General features: G+C 38.2%; 1 protein-coding gene across 1 annotated transcript; it reads right to left on the reverse strand.

Moving 5' to 3' along the window:
- Positions 1–1,386: 1,386 nt before the first annotated feature.
- Positions 1,387–20,258, reverse strand: LOC138736624 (b(0,+)-type amino acid transporter 1). The gene is made up of 6 exons (XM_069886423.1): positions 19,456–20,258; positions 17,081–17,214; positions 13,605–13,734; positions 11,425–11,549; positions 4,356–4,443; positions 1,387–1,955 (listed from the first exon to the last, which is right to left on the reverse strand). Exons 1-6 carry the CDS (start codon positions 20,149–20,151, stop codon positions 1,722–1,724), a joined length of 1,407 nt encoding a protein of 468 aa, XP_069742524.1. The 5' UTR covers positions 20,152–20,258; the 3' UTR covers positions 1,387–1,721.
- Between the last annotated feature and the right edge of the window lie 1,784 nt (positions 20,259–22,042).

Here is a 22,042-nt window from a genome sequence, read left to right on the forward strand (position 1 = left end):
CCTCGGAAGGTAATTTTTGAATTTCTTTTTCCAATAAAGTTATGTTTTTTGCCAATTTATCTATATCTTTCATGCATTCCTTTTAAGCTTCGAAGAATAACTTATAATTTGTCCTTTTAAATAAGCTTTCAATGTGAATAGTGTGCTTCATGTAAATTTCAAACCATTTGAAATTTGGAACGGATTGATATCACAGTTCAGCATTGAGTTTGTGACTTCTTTATTGGGAACAGTCTCCTTTAATTTTAAAATATGTGTGCTTCGATCACAGGCTGAAGACATCATCGAGCCAGTCACAGGGCTTGTCTATTTAAGCAGGAAGTGGTGCAAAGTCGCTCCACCTCCTATGTAAAAGGATTATCACTGAAAGGGGGATGGTTGATGACATCAGAGCAGGTTCAGTGGAGCTGTCAGTGTACAGACTCAGATTCCTTAGATTGGTTTTTTTCTCTACCTGCGGCATGTCCCAATTCCTCCACCCGCTGTATCTCTCGCTGTTTTAATCTTAGTTTCAGTCAAGGCAAGTGAATCAACCTCATGCGGGAGCTGGGCACTAGTTGGATGTGACATTGAGACTTTCGTCTGGGAGATTGATCACTACGACAGAGTAATAATCATGTCAAGTATAAAACTCACATTAAACTCCTTGTTTGTCGAAATTAAACCCAAATTTTCTAAAGTCTCCCTGTAATACACTTTTACTACTGAGCTCACTTTATCTTTTTATAAACTTGTTCCTTGAATATATTTACCAAAATGGACTAAACGGACTAAAGGAGTCCTCATCTCCCGAGCACCGATATTCATTATTATTATGTATTGCTTTATGTTACTAAATTGGGCTGATCTCAGGAGATTTCACATTTGTAGTAGCGAGTTTACAGAAATTTTTAACAAGATTTATAGTCCAGTGCAGTTTTCTTGTGTTGTCAATTGATTTTGCTGGAGAATCACTGTCCATTCACCATCTGATCCCACCCATCCAATCTCATTCAAACAGAGGAAAGTAGAGGCTTAAATACCCTGATTTATATGTTGATTGGGAAGCAAATAAGACCTTCAATAACACAGCTTTTCTATGTAAAAACCCCTATAGGTGCCTAGGGTGAAGGGAACCCGGAGGGAAATGGACATGCCGATTCCCCTTTTTTGTTGCATTGGACAAGCACTGTGACTGGCTCGATTATGTCTTCAGTCTGTGATCGAAGCACACATATTTTAAAATTAAAGGAGACTGTTCCCAATAAAGAAGTCACAAACTCAGTGCTGAACTGTGATATCAATCTGTTCCAAATTTCAAATGGTTTGAAATTTACATGAAGCACAATATTCACATTGAAAGCTTATTTAAAAGGACAAATTATGCTATTCTTCAAAGCTTAAAAGGAATGCATGAAAGATATAGATAAATTGGCAAAAAAACATAACTTTATTGCTTAAGTGAAGCGTAGGAAATCCAGAAATTATGTCTCGAAGCCTCTATGTATAAGGGGCTAATGTGACATTTTCAAACATATTACTGATAACTTTTTTTATATAACGCCAAGAACAAATTATAATATAACAAATTATAATATTTAAGAAAGGTATATTGCTGAGAAAGGTATATCTAAGAAAGGTATATCTTGTTCCTTCTTTCTATTAATAAAAGTAGCCTGTGAGCTTTGCTATCCTCTGTTTTGTTTGGATAATGTTTCTGCAATATTTCACATTTTAACCAATTAATCTAAGTTTGCTTGTGTCGGTGTGACTTCCAGAAACAACTGTAGAAACATAGTAATCTTTTTCATTGAACATATGCATAGTTTGAAGTAAACAAATAGAAGATAAATCAATATACCACTCAACATGAATAAACTAACAAACAAGTATTCAATTTGAGGAGTTTCAATGAGGGGTGCGACCACCAGGCAGATTGAAACAATTAGCATGAACACTGGAATAGCCATTGGTACCTATAAATAGAGAAGGAAAGTTTTTATTAAAGTTTAGTGTAAATATTTATTCTGCTTTTTCTAAAAAAATGATTTCAATATATCTTATAATATCAACTATTTCCTTCATCTCTTGACAAATAGACCTCAATTTTCAACAGGTGACTCACATTTTCCTCTGTTCCACTGCAATAATCTTCTTACCCTTTTGTGCTCACCAATTGCATCATGGTAACTATTGATGTCATGTTATGTAGATGCCCATCTCCTTTCACATTCCTTTCTCACTAATGGCTGTGCAAAGGATGCAAAACCAACAAAAACAATCTGGGCCAAGAATGTAATCCACATCAGAAAAGCACAAGTCAGCCAATTGAGCAAAATCATGATCCCAATTTCACAAATGAAATGTGAAGATATCAGTGAAGACAAACATTGTCTTTGAAATTCTGTCAATTGGGTCATTGAAATACCAAGTAAATCCATAGGAGACAGTAACCTTATGAACACAAGTGCCAATTTAATGCCTCTTTGTGGTCAGTGTCCAGTTCATTCAGGTACTCATCCTCTGAGAACTCCCTGCTTAAATCTCTCTAATTTGCCAATTTTCTTAAAAGCATCCTTAGAACATATCTGTTCATGTTTACAACACTCTTTCAAATCTGATGTGCTCAGTACTCAATTTAAATGTAAATTGCCGTAATACAATATTCCATCTAATCTGGTGTGGTTAAAATCAGTTGCTTTCTTTATTTCTCAAGACTCTGAAATATTCCATTTAAATAACAAAGTTACAGAAGGAAGGCGGTGTGTGATTACGACTGTTTTTAAAAAATCTCCACAAGAACCATATGCAGATAGTGTATACTTCACTCCCCATTCTATCATTTCCTTGGCATGTCAACAGATCCACATTGCCCATCTTCCTGAGCAAAGAGGATAGTTCGTTATTTTGTCTTTGCTTCCCCACTCCATCTAGCATTCTTTACTCCCCAAGATCTTGAATACATTGACTCATTGCAACTTTGCACCTGAATTCTAGATCACAATTGAAACCTTTATCTCTTTCTGGAAATGATTAATCTATTAAAGTCATAAATTACACCTGTTATGACTGTCATTCACCCAATTTTCCACAACCTACTCTTCCTTATACAAACTATTCCAAGAATAGATTTGCTTCGAGATTCACTCAGGGAACTCACCAAATAAAAGGCAAACCACTATGAAACATAATGCCCACCACTCCAAAGGTGCAGAGTGACCTCTACCTACATGTTAGAATTTTAAAATTATTATTGAATTTCTTCAAGCTTTCTGTTGCTGGAAATTCATAGACCGTGATATTGTTGCAGTCTAAAATATATTCCATATTTACCTTTGAGAATGTTCCATTGACTATGGAAGCGCAAATGGATATTGGGGTAAGGAAGATGAATATCATGCCTGCCTTCATCAGTCAGAGTAAATGTTTTGTACACATACTTCTTCAGGGTAGGGCATCCCTCAAATAGATTTTGTAGTGGAGCAAAAGTCAGCAGGCTCCACCACCTGCCCATTCGTCCCTCCTCCCTAAGCATTTTTATTCAGATGCCAGCCTGCTTTTTCTTCACACCTTGAATAAGGACTCAGGTCTGAAACGTTGGTTATACAGTATATCTTTACCTCCTCTGGACACTGTGTGACCTGCTGTTCCACCAGCAATTTTGTGATTTTAGCTATAATTATAGGTTGCTTCTACTGAAGTATCAGAGGCTTGGTGGGGTACGAAATAAAATTATGCTGGGCATAGATACGGTAGATTTCCAGTCTTATTTTCCCAAGGCAAAAGGTTGGCACAGGTTTAAGGTGAGAGGGGAAAAGAGGAAAGGAGATTTGTGGGGCAGGTTCTTTTATAACAGAGTGCCTGGAATGCGCCTGCCAGGAGAAGCAGTGGAAACAGATGCAATAACAATGAGAAACATTCAGGCAGAGAAAGAACCAATTAGGTAAGGATAACGTATCTGAGGCACTTGCAATGCTAGTAATTTAAAGCATTTGCCCCTCAAACTTCCCCAGCATACGTCTCTCAATAAGGGTGGAATATATCTGCAGGGCATTTTACTCAAGTTCCCTATCCCATGCTGAACTGCAATCTATCAGAGTGCAACCTATTGGCTAGACTTTCTTGGTTCACGTGCCCTTGTGGAATTGCAGGAGATGTTGTCTGTTTTGAAAGACAGTGTTGGAAAGTGCTGATGATTTCCCCAACATTTCATAGAATAATCTGGAACAACATACTTTCTTAGAAGTGTTGATGACATAAAAAGTTGTAAAAAGCTGTGATGAAGGTGGTAAAGTATTGAAACTGCTGTTAGAACAGCTCAGCATTAAAAAAAAAGTGCCCTTTCATGGAAGCAGCTTTGTTAAACAAAATCTTACTTTGAAAGGTCGTGGAAGATGTGGCTTCTTCAGTTTCATGTACACCAACGCAGCAAAGGTCAGACCGTAAAAGATCCAAGCTGTAAAACTTTTAGATAAGAAGAACACACAGTTATGCTGGAAATAGTACGTCTAACACAAAAGAAACAATATATAATTTAACAGAGCATACTAATCTTCTAAATGAGTGCTTGTTTCTTGGAGCTTCAAACAACATAGAATCCTCCCCTGCAACCGCTGCAACCGTGTCTGCCTGTCCCACATCGGACTTGTCAGCCACAAACGAGCCTGCAGCTGACGTGGACATTTACCCCCTCCATAAATCTTCGTCCGCGAAGCCAAGCCAAAGAGAGAAGAGAAGAGAGAGGCAGGTGTGATGTTGTGGTCATCACAGAGACATGATTGAAGAATGGATCGAAGGAGGGAGAGCTGATTGTCCAAAGATACACAGTGTATCGAAAGGATAGGCAGGTAAGCAGAGGGGGTGGCATGGCACTGTGGGTAAGGAATAATATTAAATCATTAGAAAGAGGTGACATAGGATCAGAAGATTATAGAATCATTGTGGGTTGAGTTAAGAAATGGAAAAGGTAAGAAGATACTCTTGGCAGTTATATACAGATCACCAAACAGTAGCTGCGATGTGGACAATAAATTACAACAACAAAATAGAAAAGGCCTGTCAGAAGGGTAGTCATGAGAGATTTAAATAGCAAGCAGATTAGGAAAGCCAGGTTGGGACTGGATCTCAAGAGCGAGAGTTTGTAGACAGCCTACAAGATTGTTTTTTAGAGCAACTTGTTGATGAGCCCTCTAGGGGATAGGCTGTACTAGGTGTTGTGTAATGCACCAGAGGTGATTAGAGTGCTTAAAGTAAAGGGTGCAGTCATCATAATATAATTGAGATTCCTTTCAGATTTGAAAAGGAGAAACTAAAGTCAGATGTCAGGTATTTCAATGGAGTAAAGAGAATTACAGTAACATGAGAGAGGAATTGGCCAAAGTAGATTGGAAGGGGTCACCAGTTGGGAGGATGGCAATGCATGAAGTTTCTGCAAGAAAGTTGCAGGATAAATACTTACCAAAAAAAGAAAATATTCAAATAGAAAAAATGTCACCACTGTGACTGACAAGGGAGGTCAAAGTCAATGTAAAAGCAAAAGAGAGAGCATAGAAGGAAGCAAAAATTAATGGGAAGGTAAAGGATTGAGAAGTTTTTAAAAACTTGCAGATAACTAAAAAACTCATGTGGAGGGAAAATATGAAGTTTGAAGGTAGGCTAGCAAATAATATCAAGGATACAAAAATTACCTGAAGTATATAAAGAGTAAAGAGAGTATTTTGCATCATTCTCCACTGTGGAAGACATTAGCAATGGGCCAGATGTTGAAGGGTATCAGTGAAGGAAAGTGAATGCAGTTACTGTTTCAAGGGAGAAGGTGCTCAGAAAGGAGATGGGCTAAGAGTTTATAAGTCTCTTCGACCAGATGGGTTGCACCCTTGGGTTCTAAAAGAAGTAGTGGTAGAAATTATGCAGGCATTACTAATGATCTTTCAGGAATCAGTAGATTTTGGTATGGTCCCAGAGTTCAGGAAAATCACAAATGTCACCCCACTTTTCAAGAAAGGAGGGCAGCAGCAGAAAGTAAATTATAGACCAATTAGTCTGACGTCAGTGGTTACAAAGATGTTGGAGTCGATTGTCAATGATGAGGTTACGGAGTACTTGCAGGCACATGACAAGATGGACCACAGCCAGCATAGTTTCCTTCAAGGAAAATCTTGTTTGACAAACCTTTGGAATTATTTGAAGAAGTTATAAGCAGGCTAGATAAAGGATATGCAGTGGATGGTGTGTATTTTCGTTTTCAGAAGGCCTTTGACAATATGCCACAAATGAGGCTATTTAATAAGATATTAGCTCATGGTATAACAGGAATAATACTACAGTAGGTAGAGCATTGGCTGATAGACAGGAACCACAGAGTCAGAATACAGGGATCATATTCTGGTTGGCTGCCAGTTGCTAGTGGTGTTCCACAGGGAACAGTGTTGGAGCTGCTTATTTTTATGTTGTATATTAATTATTTGAATTATGGAATGAATGGATTTGTGGCTAAGTTTTCAGAAAATAGGAAGGTAGGTGGAGGAGCAGGTAGAATTGAGGAAACAGGGTGGCTGCAGAGGACTAAAACAGATTAGGAGCATCGACAGAGAAGTAGTAAATTAAATAAAACATCAATAAGTGTGTGGTCCTGCACTTTGGTTAACAAAAAAGCAAACAGGCAGATGATTTTCTAAATGGGGGGAAAATTGAAAATACCCAGATGGAAAGTTACTTGGGGAGTTCTCGTGCAGTGTAGCCTGAAGGTAAACTTGCATGTTGAGTTGGTGAAGAAGTCAAATTCAATGCTGGCATTCATTTTAAGAAGAATAGAATATAAGAGCAGAGATGTGATGTGGAGGCTTAAGAAAGCACTGATAAGATCTCACGGAGTATTGTGAGTGGTTTTGGGATCTTCATTTTAAAAAGGATGTGCTGATGTTGGAGAGGGTTCAGAGGGGGTTCACAAGGATGATTCCGGGAATTAAAGTGTTATCACATGACAGCTATTGGCCTTTACTCATTGGAATTTAGAAGAATGAGGGGATCTCGTTGAAACATTTCAAATGTTGAAAGGTATGGACAGAGTAGATAAAGAAAGGTTGTCTCCCATGTGGGAGAGTGTCGGACAAGAGGACACAATTTCAGAATTGAAGGCCATCTACTTAAAACAGATATGTGGAAGAATTTATTTAGCCAGCAGGTGGTAAATTTGTGCAATATTTTGCATGGGTGGTTATGGAGGCCAGGTCAGTGGGCATATTTAAGGCAGAGATTGATAGGTGCATCATTAGCCTGGGCATCAACGGCTTATGGGAAGAAGGGCGGGAAAGGGAGCTGAGTGGGTAAATGGATCAGCTCATGATTAAATGGCGGGGCAGACTTGATGGGCTGAATATCTTATTTCTGCTCCTGATGGTCTTATGTTTTATAATGATGCCACAGAGGAACAGGCCTGACAACTTAATGAGTCATCAACTAACCATTTATACTAATCCCACATTTATTCCATGTTTTAACTCTCCACGTTGTCATCAACACCCCTCAAATTTGACTTCCCCAATGTGCTAGAGGTAATTTAGAGTGGCTAATTAACCCACCAACTCGTCCGGCTTTGGGACAAAAGTGGTGCACTTAGGAAACCCATAGGATCATAGACAGAATTTACCAACACTAGAGGCACAAGCAGAGGCTAGAATTGAACCCTGACCTCAAATGAAGCAACAGCTTTTGTAGCTCTGCAACTCTGCGCACGCTGGTACAATTATTCTTTTTAAAAATATTTTATTTATAATTTTACAATCATATCATCAATTATAACATATTCATACAGAAAGTATATAATTGAATAACCCCCCCACAACCTCCCTCATCCACCCAGTAACACCCACCACCTCCCCCTCCCACCTTCTAAGAAAGGAGACCATCACTTAAAAACAACAATAATCAACTTTTTAGCTATGGAAACAGACGCCCACTGGAGCGGATTGAGAGATTAAATCTTCAAACCAAGAATTGTTAGATATGCGCTCCATACTTTTACAAAAAAAAATGATATTTATCCCTCAAATTATATGTTATATTTTCTAAAGGAATACAGGATTTCATTTCAGTATGCCATCTTTGCATTCCTAAAACCAAATCAGATTTCCAGGTGATGGTCAAACACCTTTTTAGAAACAAAGCTAAATGTAAAAATTCAATTTAATACATAGTCAATCTTAATCCTAAAGCAATCAACTTAATATCTCCTAAATTTAACTTGTATCCAAAAAATCTTAACCTTAGAACAGGACCAAGTGTAAAAAAGTACCTAACTCTTCTCCACATCTAAAACACAAGTCTGAAGAAATTAAATTAAATTAATTTAATTTTTGAGGGGTTAAATATAATTGATATAGAAAATTCAATTGTACTAATCTGCATCTTACATTTATAACCGTAACCATACTATCCTTACACTAATTTCTCCAAACATTTTCACCTATCTTCCTATTTAAGTCAGATTCCATTTTAATCTTGATTTATGAACATTTAATCTAGATATTTTATTTTGCAATAACATATACATTTCAGAAATAAACTCATTTGTTTCTTCCTTAGTAAGTAATAATTCCAAAGCAGATTGTCTAGGTAATTTTAAACTATGACCTAATTTTTCCAATAAAAATGTTTGTACCTGATAATAGCAAAAAAAGTATTACTAGGGACTTGAAATTTTTCCTTCAATTCATCCGATTAAAAAATACAAACTTCCCTGTTTCAAAACAATCTTCTACTTTTTAAATTCCCAATTGATTCCATATCTTTAAAAACTGATTATTGACATGGTACAATTATTCTTCAGAAAGTTCTTTATTGTTAGTATCATCTACAACAGACCTTAAGGTTGAAGTAAATACTACCAACAACAAAGCAACTAACTGAGCAAGCAGTAGCAAATAAAAACTTGGTGCTCAGCTACATATGGGCTTAAAAAATTTCCAAGAAGTTCCTTAAAAGATGGAAGAGCAGTAGAGAAATTCAGGAAGGAATTTCAGAGTTTAGATGACTGAACAAATTGTCAACAGTGTTTGAATAATTTAATTCAAAGATGTCCAAGAATTAGAAGAGCACACATTTCTTTGAGGATAATAGCAGAAGATCAAGGAGAGAGGACATATTATCACTAGTATAAATATACCAGGGAAACTAATGGAATGAAAGGCTGACCAATCTATGATATTAGAATAGTTTACAGAGTGAAGTTTAAGTTTAAATTTGTCACAAAATGTCCAGGACAGTGAGCAGGATTCTTCTGCCAACATACTATCAGTTATCTCCATGATTAGGTTACAATCTTATAAAATATCTAGATTCTGTTAAGAATCAGACAATTTCCTTATATCTGTTATACTGGTTAACACATTTTTCAAAAGGTTTGCTTCCTGAAGCAAAATTGAGCATTATGATAGACAACTTTTCTGAACACAAAATATTTTCAGATTTGCTGTATCACATAGGAAGTTGGAGAAACATTAAATGAACTTTTATTGAATTTAGCATATTGAATTGGATAATGATGCTGGCACGTTGCATTAGTTCAAATGACCTAAAAATGTTTCACTGCTAATTTTTGTTTGTACTGAGCACCTGATACCTTTTGGGTCATTAATAATAGTCGGCCAGCATTGATGGATTCCAGTTGCCCTGATACCACTTTTCCATGGTCATAATATCCTGGTGAAACCTTACACCATGTTCATCACTGACTGCACTAAGATCAGTGGAGGCGCAGAAAATTAATTTCAATGACATGTGGCACTTTGTAATTTTGTATGTTTGAAGCACATTGTCAATCGGCTGGATGTAATTTAGTGCTCAGTAGTTGACAAGAAAATTCTCAACAACATGATCAAATGCCTTGCACGTGTAAGACAACATTTGCATAGCACCTGCATAGTGTATGCCAAGGCATTCTTGGACTGACCCAAACAGCTTGATTTGTGGACAATATACTGGAACAAATCACAAAAATAGGATATATCTAAAAAAAATGGTACACAATAGGAATATTTTAAGATGATTTTCATGAGAAGCAGCATAAAATCCAAAAAATACACCCAAAAGTGTTCGGGAAGCAAAGTCTTCATTGTCCAGTGTTATTGAAGATCTACAGTATTATGAAGGAAGTAGGAACAGAACATTTAAAAAAAGAAATAATTGTAAGCAGAGACTACATGCCACTTGCATGTACATGAGCATCGGAGGCTGATTTAGTACAGCTCTTTGAGGATATAACTAACTGGTAGATAATGAGGAACCAGTCTATCTACTTGGATAAATAAAGGACAGGGTGAGGTACCGTGCAAACAGGAAAAAGATTTCATGGCATTATGCAGGGAAGTGGACTAATATGTTAACATTGATATTGGTTGATCAAATGACAGAAAACAGTTAAAATATATGGAATATATCGCAAGAAGAATGGAAAAGTAAAATACTGTTTAAATTGAGAGATTAGCTGTTAGCGCAACACTGTTACCACACCAGCGATTAGGATCAGGGTTCGAATCCCATGCCGAAGTTTGTACATTCTGCCCATGTCTGCATGGGCTTTCCTCAGGGTGCTCCAGTTTCCTCTCAGCATTCAAAATGTATCAGAGGTTGAGGGTCAAATGGGTGAAAATTGAGCAGCACGGGCTCGTGGGCTGAAAGGGCCTTTTACTGTGCTGTATTTAATTTAAATCTCTACAAGAAGACCAGATAAGACCTGTAGAAGGCCATCTCCGAAGCAATGTGGCAATTCTGGAGGAAGCTCGAGACAGAGACAGATGCACACCAGCTATGACAGGGTGTGCAAGCCATTACAACCTATGAAGTGAGGGCATACACCATAGATGGCTGTGATGCTTTATTACCTGATAAGCTGATCACCTTCTATGCCTGTTTTGAGAAGAAGAACAAAATAGTGCCTACTAGAATCCTTGCAAAGGCTGAGGACCCTGTGATATCTGTCTCTGAGGATGATGACAGAATATCATTCAAGAGGGTGAACCCTTGCAAGTTGTCAGGCCCTGACAGCATACCTGGCAGGGTACTGAAAATCTGTGCCAACCAAGTAGCTGGAGAGTTCATGGACAATTTCAACCTATCATTGCTGTAATCAGAAGTTCCAACCTGCTTCTAAAGGGCATCAATCTTCCCAGTATCCAAGAAGAGCAGAATGAGCTGCCTCAATGACTAACGCCCAGTAGCACTAACTTCTACTGTCATTAAGTCTTTGAGAGGCTGGTCATGGCCAGAATTAACACATACTTAAGCAAAGATCTGGACCCACTGCAATTTGCCTGTCATCACAATCGCTCCACAGCAGATGTAACAATTGGCTCTCCGTTCAGCTTTGGATCACCTCAAAAACAGCAATTCATACATATTATTATTTTTAGTAGAAATATTTTGTTTATAAATCTATTGTGGACAAACCTGAAATATGTAATGATAGATGCAAAGTTCCCTGGGATTAATAATATCAAAGCAATAAATGCGGTGAATGAAAGTGCAGGTAACGGTGTCAACCGATTCGCATGTGCCATGGAGAGAATACCTGGCTGGGAGAAAAGCAATAATCAGAAATCTGTTTCAGAAGTAAGGTTGCATATTCCATAATGCAAAACAAAAACTTGAAACATATTACTTGATAATTTCCCAAGTTATTTCACATTTCAGACATTTATCACTATGGGTTTCTTCTCTGTCAAACATATTGGCTATACATACTCATCTCAGCATATTCAGCTCTAATGAACTCAAAGCCAACAGCTGACTATAACATTAGCAGTAACAAAACAAAAGGAATACTTTTCCAAATGATGCTATTTATTCAGTAATACATGATCAAAGTAGTCATTATTCATGTGTGGACCTAGATGTTGATAAAGAGCACAAATCCTACTACAAGGGTGCTGAGTCTTATTTTTGTTTTGGCTATGAATACTAATACATTGCAACATGAAGCTTGAGAATATTGTGGTAATTCTATGCTCCCATCCTCAAAACCGAGAGTTGGGTCACAAGCAGCAGAGGTGAGAGGCTAGGGCTACAATTCTCTACCATCTTCAATCTACAAAGTTTAAGAGTGTATTTTCATGCTTTGTGCATGGAATCGAGGAGTAACCCTACACTGGAGGAAAAGCCAGAATCGCAGCTTTTGTGCATTTTTACAATCAACTTTGAAGCAATATCTGCAATCAGTGTAAAAAAAAATTGACAAAACTTTCTTCCATTCAGCAAAACATCACATACAGGTACATGAAATGTTAATTCTCATCCCACAGATATTCTCCGTCTGTTAGCAACTCCACTTTTATTTCAGCTGTCAGTTGGAATGCACAGTGCTACTTTACAATACGTTGTTCATGACTCTTTGGGAATAAAATTCAGTTTTATCTGAGCACCCAATTGGGGAGAGGAAATTGGCTACCTGCCTACCACATCTCACTCAAATTTTTCTTCAATTTTCTTCCCACAAAGGCTTAATTTCATGCATTCTGCATGATTTATAATGTATTGAATCTGATAGGGCTACAACACTAGGCTGCTGTGGCTGGTAAACGACAGTTGTCTGGCAATAGAGTAATCATGACTTGGATATAGAAATATATTGGACCAGAGATTCTGGATCCAGGGATTATACTAGCTAATCTTATTTGAAACTGCAAGTGAAATGATCCTTTACCCAATTCAAATGTCTATTGTGAAGCTGGAATGGACATTTTATTTTTTATATAAAGATGGGGCCAAACAAGCTCCAAAGGGACTTAGCATCATCCCTTCTCCTTCCCCGACTATTTCCTTAGTGCATGAGGGAATAATAATTGATTATTTTGTATTTTATGTCATTTATCTTATTTCAGGTATGTGTTCCAGTCATTTTTTAAATGAAATTAATCAATAGTTTGAATATTATTTTTGATTGAAAAAATACAATTTATGGAAGCAACAATCCTGCTGCTATCAACAGTAGTTTCTTAGTCCATATTTCTGACAGCTATGGCTCAATTGGTAGCATTCCCTTCTTAGAATGTTATGGATAAAATTCCCACCCCAGAGCTTTCATCACTGAAATCCAGGATGAGCATTTTATGCGGTCCTGAAGGATTAATGTACAATCAGATAAGACGTTAAACCAGAGCTCTATCTGCCCAATCAGATAGATGTCAAATTACACATGTCATTTGTTCAGGGAGATAATATCCTGGCCAAAGTTTCTCCCTCTATCAAGTGCAAAAAAAAATTATTGCTCTTTGCTGTGTCCTCCTCTGTGGCTCAGCATTGTCTGTTACAACAGTGACTTCTTTGAGTGGAAAGCATTTTAAGACATGCTGGAAGTGTTTCTTCCTTGAGTTTGTGTTCTTAGATAACCTTCTTTACTGCCTAAAATCTCATATGTGTCTTCCAAGATTTACATTTACTTAGAAGTCTATACCCTGATTCAGAAACAGACTGGAAAATTACTACCAGCTCTCTGGTTCTGATCTTTTCCATGTCCTGTTTGCAGATTACAACCAACATCATATTTCCTCTATTTTATCTCTAATCATAGATCTGAGCAAGATGCAGATCTGAATTGCCAACATTTCTTTGCTGAAGTTCTCAGTCCTTACCAATGAACCTTCTCTGGCTGCTATGTAGCAAATGCGACCTCCAGTGAAGAAACTGCCATTTATGGAGCCGAATGTGGAAAGTACAACTGACAATGAAATGACCCATGCCCAGCGGCCAAAGACTTTGTTTCTACAATTGGAAAACATTTAGAAATTATGACAAACAATACTGTATAAATTATTCACCTTGTGCTAGATGCACTTTTCCAAAATAAATGAGTGCTGAAACATTATTCACATGAATTATTATGGATATTTTCATTACCTTCACTCAGCAGGAATTGTGGCAGTCCATGGTGCTCAAGAGGATGTTGTGAGACTCCTGCTGCATTCCCACTTTGCTATCATACGTGTCTCCTTTCGCACTGACATAATAAATTCCATCTAGAGCAGTGGTTCCCAACCTTTTACTTTCCACTCACATACCACTTTAAGTATTCCCTATGCCATAAGTGTTCTGTGATTAATAAGGGATTGATGAAGGTGGTATGTGAGTGGGAAGGGAAGGTTGAGAATCACTGCTCCAGACCCAATTGTTACTGAAATATTTTGCTTGGGAAAAATTGTCATTGGCCCATTTCCTTTGCACATAACAAATCAGTTAGGTACAATTAAAATAGTGATTTTCAAACTTTTTTGTTTCCACCCACATTCCACCTTAAGCAATCCCTTATTAATCACAGAACACTTATGCAATAGGGAATATTTAAAGTGGTATGTGAGTGGAAAGGGAAAGGTTGGGAACCACTGATCTAGAGCCTTATCACATCCAATTAACTCCTTCTGTTGGTCTGGATTCCTTCCCCGTTGTTCAAATTCTGAGACCTCTGTTATATCTGGCTTCTGCCTTTTCTGATTCTTTTTTCCTTGAAGAAGGACTCAAGCCCGAAATGTCGGCGATATATCTTTCTTAAAAAGATCCTAGCTGCTGAAAAAAACCAGCTGAGTTCCTCCAGCATTTCGGTGTTGTTTTACTACAATCACAGGGTCTGCAGCCTGTCGTGTTTCACTCTTTGATAAGGCTCATTTATGAGTGAAATCCAGGTACAATTATATAGCTGAGACTCAATACCTTTCTAACCAAAATGTGGGAGGAGTGGGCATTGATTTTGCATTTATATCATCAAGAATCATTTGGTCCATTCAAAGCTTGAGTATCTTGATTATGCAAGGATTAATACCGGAAAGAAACATGACACTAATGAATGGAAGATTTCCGATATATTGTCAGAGTACAAAAATGACATAACTTACAACCCTGAGATTCTTTTCTGTGGGCAAGGCAGAATTACCACTTACTGGTAGTGCAAAAAAACTGTACTCAACGTGTACATGTAAACAAATAAATAAACTGTAAACAGATAACAAATATAAACAAACTGTGCAATACAGAGAGAATAAAGTGCACGAGTAAGAGTCCTTAAATGAGTCCCTGATTGAGTTTGTTATTGAGGAGACTGATGGTGGAGGGGGAGCTGCTGTGAATCTGGTGGTGCGAGTCTGTGCAATCTATACCTCTTTCCTGATGGCAACAGTGAGAGCAGAGTGTGTGCTGGGTGGTGTGGATCCTTGAGGATTATTACTTCTCTCTGATGGCAGCATTCCCTGCAGATGTTCTCAATAGTGTGGAGGGTTTTGTCAATGATGTCCAAGTCTGTGTCAACCACCTTTTGAACGGCTTTATGCTCAGGCATATTAGTGTCTCGATCCCAGACTGTAATGCAGCCAGTCAGAATACTTCCCACCACACATCTGTAGAAATTTGTCAGGGTTTCTTGTCTCATACCAAACCTCTGAGGAAGTAGAGGCACTGATATGCTTTCTTCACCATGTCATTAGTGTGTTGGGTCCATGAAAGGTCCTCCGAGATAGTGACTCCCAAGAACTTAAATTTGCTCACCCTCTCCACCTCTGATCCCCCAAATGATCACTGGATTGTGTGCTTCTGGTTTTCCCTTGCTGAAGTCAACAATCAGCTCCATAGTTTTGGTGTACAAGGTTGTTGTAGATACAAGTTTTCAGTCTCCCTCCTGTATCCTGACTCATCACCTTTATACTACTGTGGTATTGTCAGTAAATTTGTACATGGTGTTATTGTAGTACCGAGCCACACAGGTGTAAAGTAAATAGAGCAGGCAGCTAAGAATGCAGCCCTGTGGTTCTCCAGTACTGATGGAGATTGTAGAGGAGATGTCCTTACCACTCCTCACTGATTGTGGTCTGGAGGTGAGGAAATCCATGATCCAATTACACAATGGGGTGTTGAGTCCCAGGTCTTGGAGTTTGCTGATCAGTTTTGAGGGAATTATGGTGTTAAATGCCAAACTGTAGTCGATAAAGAGGATCCTGATGAATGCATCTTTACTGTCCAGGTGTTCCAGGGCTTTGTGTAGAGCCAATGAGATGGCATCTGCCTTAGGTACTGCTGTTATTACGATAGGCGAACAGGAATGTAACCATGTCATTGCTTAGACAAGAGTGGTATGCTTCAACACCAGCCTTTTAAAATACTTCAACACTGTTGAGGTAAGTGCTACTGGTCGATAATTATTAAGGCAGGTTAGTACACACTTCTTGAGCACCCATATAATTGCCCTGTTGGTACCATGCCCTGCTGGAGTGAGATATTAAAGATATCTGTGAATACATTGGTAAGTAGATCAGCACAGGTTTTTAATACCCAGCAAGGTACTCCATCTGGGCTGGATGCTTTCCTCAGATTCATTCTCCTGAAAGCGGCATGCATGTCATCCTCAGATACATTGAAAATAGAAAATATGGAGAAAACACCTAAATTAAGCTGAAAACTTGGCGTTGGTCTTATCTGAATAAATGTAGTAGGCAATTTGCTCAACACCCATCACAAGCTTCCTTGTCATTTATGGATCAACGAGGATTGGTTGTTTCATGTCAGCAACCCCAAGATGGTCCTGGGTTGAATGGAAGGGAGTCAGGGAGAGGATTCAATACAAATGAATCGTGTAAAATTATTCTTTAGGTTAATCCCTTGTCCTCTGTCTATATCCTTGTAATCTAAGCTTCCGCATTCTCATTGAGGAACTTTTCAAATGTGGTGAGGGATTGAGTGAAATGTTTTTGCCACGACTAATCTTTCTTTCAACTGTCTGAAATCTTTCACCGCAATAACAGCTCTCTCTGATTAGGGAGGAATTTAACCAATTTGAACTTCTCATAACTTTACACTCTTAATTTGGTATGGCTTAGTCTCCTTTATTCCCAAGAAAACAATCCTATCCTCTCCTCCAAAGTAGAATTCAGCAACCTGGTAACAACTCTTCTGCACTCTCTCTGCTGTGATTACACTCCTTCGGTAGAGTGGTGATAAGAAGTGTACTCAGTGCTCTAGCTGTGGCCCAGTTTATATTTTTTTGCAGTTCTAATTTGAGCAAGATGTTCATTGTTCTGGGTCTCAGCAATAAAGACAAAAAAAAATCACATGTGCATTCTCCACTTACCCCCATGTTACAGCCACAGCTCCAGATGTCATCATTTCAGCTGGACTCATAGCTGCCAAGTAGCTCACATTTACCAGAACATAAATCAATGTCACCAGTGGAAGGGAAATCAGTAAAGCTCGGGGCAGGTTCACCTGAAACAGATAGTTCATTGCAATCTCAAAAGCAAAATGTTACAAAGAAGTGAATGACTCCTATTGTTAAATTTGATGTCACATAATGTTGAGCTTTACAGATGAATAGGAATATAACATCAAATCCTGTAAAGAATGCCAGTCACTAGTTTGGTTGCATGAGTACAGTCTAAGTTATTTGATCTCAATTGGCTGTGAAGTGACTGTCATTGCTACAGAGGGGTGTGGAAGGTTTGATTTTTGTGGGGAAGAGAAATATTCAGAAGAAATAATCTTGAAAGGAATATTCATGTTCAAAGTAAGGAGAGAAATACACCTTTTTCAAGTCCTAAGCCATTCCTAATTTTGCATTATTTGACATCACTCAATTGAATTTATCTCTTTTGTAAAATCACCTTCTCCTCGCTGACCCCAATTCCACTAGATGCTCAACTTCTTGTCTTGGTCCGTATTGTTAGATGACATTTTCAATTCCCTTTATACTCCCATTCTTAAAAACATGACCTTTTCAACGTATGTTTGAATATTTTGTCTGCTTTTCTGCCTATTCCAAAGCATCAAGGTAACTCTTAAGAGTATTTTCCCTGCAGCTGTAGTATATTATTTCCTCTATTCTTCTTAATTTTCATGCAGGATTTATCAAGATTCTACAGCATATCCATTTCTAACATCTCTCCAGTGGCTCCCAGTCAGATAACAAAGGATAATGGAGTTGAACTTGGAGAAGTAGGGAAGGTTGTGAGGTGGTCATAGGAATCATTCAAGACCTACTTTTTCTACCCTCTTGTCCCAGCCTCATCCCATTTTACTTTGTGCTGGAGGAAAAGAAGTTTGCAGCAGTTTCAATGGAAGCAGGGAAATCATGGTAAGCACATCCTATCCAATTTCTCTCACATTCCTGTCCAATTTCATGCCTCCTGCTTATTTGTTTTACTTTTGGCACTACATCCCATTAGAATAAGAATGCAAAGTCTCATTATTCGGATCACTATTATCCTGGAGAAAATAGAAAACTTGAGGAACCAATATGTTGGCGTTGAAAATGTGATGAGAGACATAACTGAAAGGATGACTGAAATTAAAGAAATTGTTGAAGACTTAATGGAAAGAATGATCCAAGCAGAAACATACTTGGTAAAAACACAAGATAAGCTAAAAGCTTTGGAGAAAGATGTGAACCAATGGGAGTTGGACAGACTAGGTCTGCTGGACAAGAAATGGAGGAATTGGAAGAATGGAAGCACAGGGGGACAAGTAGAAAGGAGTGGCAGTCAATCACCTTGTAAAGAAAGTAAGTCATCACCCTATCTGCTGAGATGAAGATAGAGAGATCCTGAAAAGGAAGGGAAGAGTCAGGGACGGACCATGTGAAGGCCAGAGCTGGGTGAAAATTAGCAGCATCATCATAAAATAGCACAAAACCAGATGCTGCACCTCATCCATTTCCTGTGCTTCTGAACTCACACCCTTGCTTCCAGGACAGAACCAGGTTAGAGTTTCTTTGGACTTTGCCTTCCACCTCCGATCTTCAAAGACATTATATCAGCCTGTTCTCCTACATCTTATGCCTGTTGTGATCTCATTTTTACACTGAGTCTCCCACCCTCTCTGCAGCTCCCTGAGCTTCTTTCCCCTTCTTCACAGTTCTGATAGTCTTTGACTTGATTTTTTAATATTTTATTTTTGATTTTTTCCATAAATATACATAGAAAAACTCTCCAATATTAATATATGTACACATAAACTCTTTCTTTATATAAAAAAATTGAAACAACCCCCCCCCCCCACTCCCTTTCAGACTATAAATCTACACACTTGTCCAGCAGATCTAGTCTGTCCAGCTCCCATTGGTTCATATCTTTCTTTATTATTTCTGGCAGTAACATTATTCTTTATTATTTCTGGCAGTAACTCATGTTTAGATTTAAGGCATATTGGATTAAAAAAAAATAACTATTATTCCGTTTCAGATAATGCTCATGTCTGTTCTGTTTCTCAATCACCTCAAATATTTTCATAAACTAATAGGTCCTCATGAATATATTAAAATAAGGTTCCATAAAACAGTTAACTCCCACAGTTATCTTAACTAAAACTCACTGGCTTTACATACTTGGTGCTCAGCATACACAAGAGGCTTGACTTGGTTATTTATGTGGCTGATGCTACATAAATCTGTATTAAAGAAGTCATTATGCTAAGTAGTCAGTGATAGATTGAGAGTACTTGCTTTGTACTTACCTCTGGACGCTTGATTTCTTCAGTCAAATAATTTAAGTTATTCCATCCACTATAAGACCACAGACCTTGTTGGAAAGCATTTCCAATTGAGCCTATTCCTCTTGTTCCTTTAAACATATTCTGAAAACTCTGTGTATTTCCATTGCAGATCAATACTATTCCACCTATCACAATAACAAGCAGGGAGAGTAGTTTGGCAAAAGTGAAGATGTTTTGAATTTTGATTGCCAGTTTTACATTAAGGCTGTTTATGATAGCTATAATTAAAATGCTTGCAGCAGCTGTATACTTTACTACTGCAGCAGGTGGTGGACATTCTCTGTAAAATGGAGCTGCAATGTACTGGGCAAGGCTCAAAGACATTGCTGCAATAGAAGCAGGAAAAGTTACAAACACAGAGGTCCATGAGAACAGAAAACCTGGCACCGGACCAAAGTTTCTCAATATGTATATGTATTCTCCACCAGACTCTTTTATGACAGTCCCTAATTCTACGTATGAAAGTGCAGCGACCATGCACAAAAATCCACAGATCATCCATATCAGAAGACTGGCTCCGGGGCTTTCAACATATCGTAACACCCATTCTGGAGACATAAAGATGCCAGAGCCAATAATTGTCCCTACAATTAAAGAAACAGCACTGATTAATCCAACTTCTCGTTTTAAATTCAATTTTCCTGTAGTTGCTGCCATAATGAAAACAAGAAGGTCAAAGGCAGAACTTCTTCCTTTCTTCTTTGTAAAATCGTAGCAATATCCAAGGTCTAAATTCTGGACTTTTTACCCCTTCCATAAATCTTCGTCCGCGAAGCCAAGCCAAAGAAATTCTGAAATGTTATATACTGCGTCTGAAGTCCTAAGTCTGCTTGGCAATCACAGTACTTTGTAAATATTAACTATTTATTTATTTGTAAGTTCTAAATCTGATTGCATAAAGCAAAAGATAATACAAAAAGAAACAGTTGTCAGCACTTAGCATCCACCCACCTTGCTTTTTTAAATTCTACTCATATACCTCCCCTTTTCCTTCTCACACAAATAATTACTTTAACTTCCTGTAGTTATGATACCACTGTCCTGGGTAAACTTATACCTCTCACTTTGTTCGTTTTAGATTGGTCACAGTGTTTGAGCTACCAAAAGAAAATAGATACACACACCGAAAGCAGTTCAGTTTATACAAATGTTTATTACAAATTCAAAAGCTGATTTTAAACTACAATATGCAAGCCCTTCCCAACTATACTTAGCAACGCCTGGACTGGTCCCAACTGCCGAAGCGAGGCAACGACTGCACACTTGTAGTAGGTTGTCAGGGCGCCAGTAGCAGCTTCTCCACCTCCCCCGACCGGGACGTTGGCTGGACTTTAGAAGTTCTTCTTCTTGCTGAGAGATGTTGCCACCTCTCGGAGAGTCTCAAACTTCAGCAGCGGGACCATGGCTTATATTACCCAAAAACTGCTTACCCAAGCACCTATTCCCAGCACAGCAAGAAAGATAAGCGAGCACGCTAGCATGCTAGGCTTCTATCGAATAACATAATTTTCAGCTTATCACTTTGAATACAATGGTTTATTTTGCATCAAGGCTAGGCCTCTGACAATCTGTGACCAAAACAAGCAGGAAGATTAAATGTTCTTGCTACACAGATGTCCTTTCGTCAGATAAATGCATCTCTGGCCCCTTGGTGGAATTTAGCTTATGTCTGCTGATTCTAAAAAAAAACAAGCAGGTTCTCAGCCTTGCAGAAGCAAAGGCTGCAAAAGTAAAAAAACATGGTTTAAATCTTCCATTACAATCACCTTCTCACCAGTTTCTAAATAAAGATATCTCCCTTTTTTGAATATTTTATTTTTGATTTTTACAGACTCAACAGCCCATAAACAAATCAATTTGATATACCACCTTACTTCCCTTATACAATTGATGAAGCAATCAATAAACTTATATTAATACAAAATCAATTAAATACCCTGTAAACACTCACACACGCACAAACTTGCACGCGCACGATGTCTGAGTACACAAACTTAGTGACTGACTACATCAGTAAGTGCATTGAGGATGTCACCAAGATCAAATGCCTCACAATGAGGGCTAAGCAGAAACCATGGTTGGATGCTGAGGTCCGGGCCCTTCTCAGAGGTTGTTATGCTGCCTTCAGGACAGGGTGTAGGATGGCACTAAGATCAGTTAGGGCTGAACTCTACCGCGCAATCCAGAAGGAAACAAAAGGATGTGCACAGAAGTGCGATCTATTATATTCTTGATTCCTTGCTCATGTGCTTCGTGTCACCAGTGTTGCACAGCTGACTGTGGACCTGCTGTGCATATCCTTTCTTTTCCTTCTGGATTGCTCACAGTATTCGAACAAATTTGGGAATCGTACATGGAACACACAGAGAAGTCCTACCGCGGACCTCCACCTCCTAAAATGACAGAAGGAGAAGAAGACGAAATGAAGTGACCCAGTATGTAAAAGTAGAAGACACAAATTTCTTGTTTATTTTCATTGTGTGATGACATTGTTTAATGTATCATATATGTTGAACGTTGAGTGAATGGGGAGGGGAGGGTGAAGGAG

Source organism: Narcine bancroftii, chromosome 6 (assembly GCF_036971445.1).
Source record: "Narcine bancroftii isolate sNarBan1 chromosome 6, sNarBan1.hap1, whole genome shotgun sequence".
Lineage (NCBI taxonomy): Eukaryota > Metazoa > Chordata > Chondrichthyes > Torpediniformes > Narcinidae > Narcine > Narcine bancroftii.

Coding starts and splice junctions, on each gene's coding strand:
- LOC138736624 (XM_069886423.1), bottom strand. CDS start 20,151: ATGGCAGCAACTACAGGAAAATTGAATTTAAAACGAGAAGTTGGATTA. Junction 17,215..19,455: donor AAGAAATCAAGCGTCCAGAG/GTAAGTACAAAG, acceptor TATCTGTTTCAG/GTGAACCTGCCCCGAGCTTT. Junction 4,444..11,424: donor TCTATCATTACATATTTCAG/GTTTGTCCACAA, acceptor CTTATCTAAAAG/TTTTACAGCTTGGATCTTTT.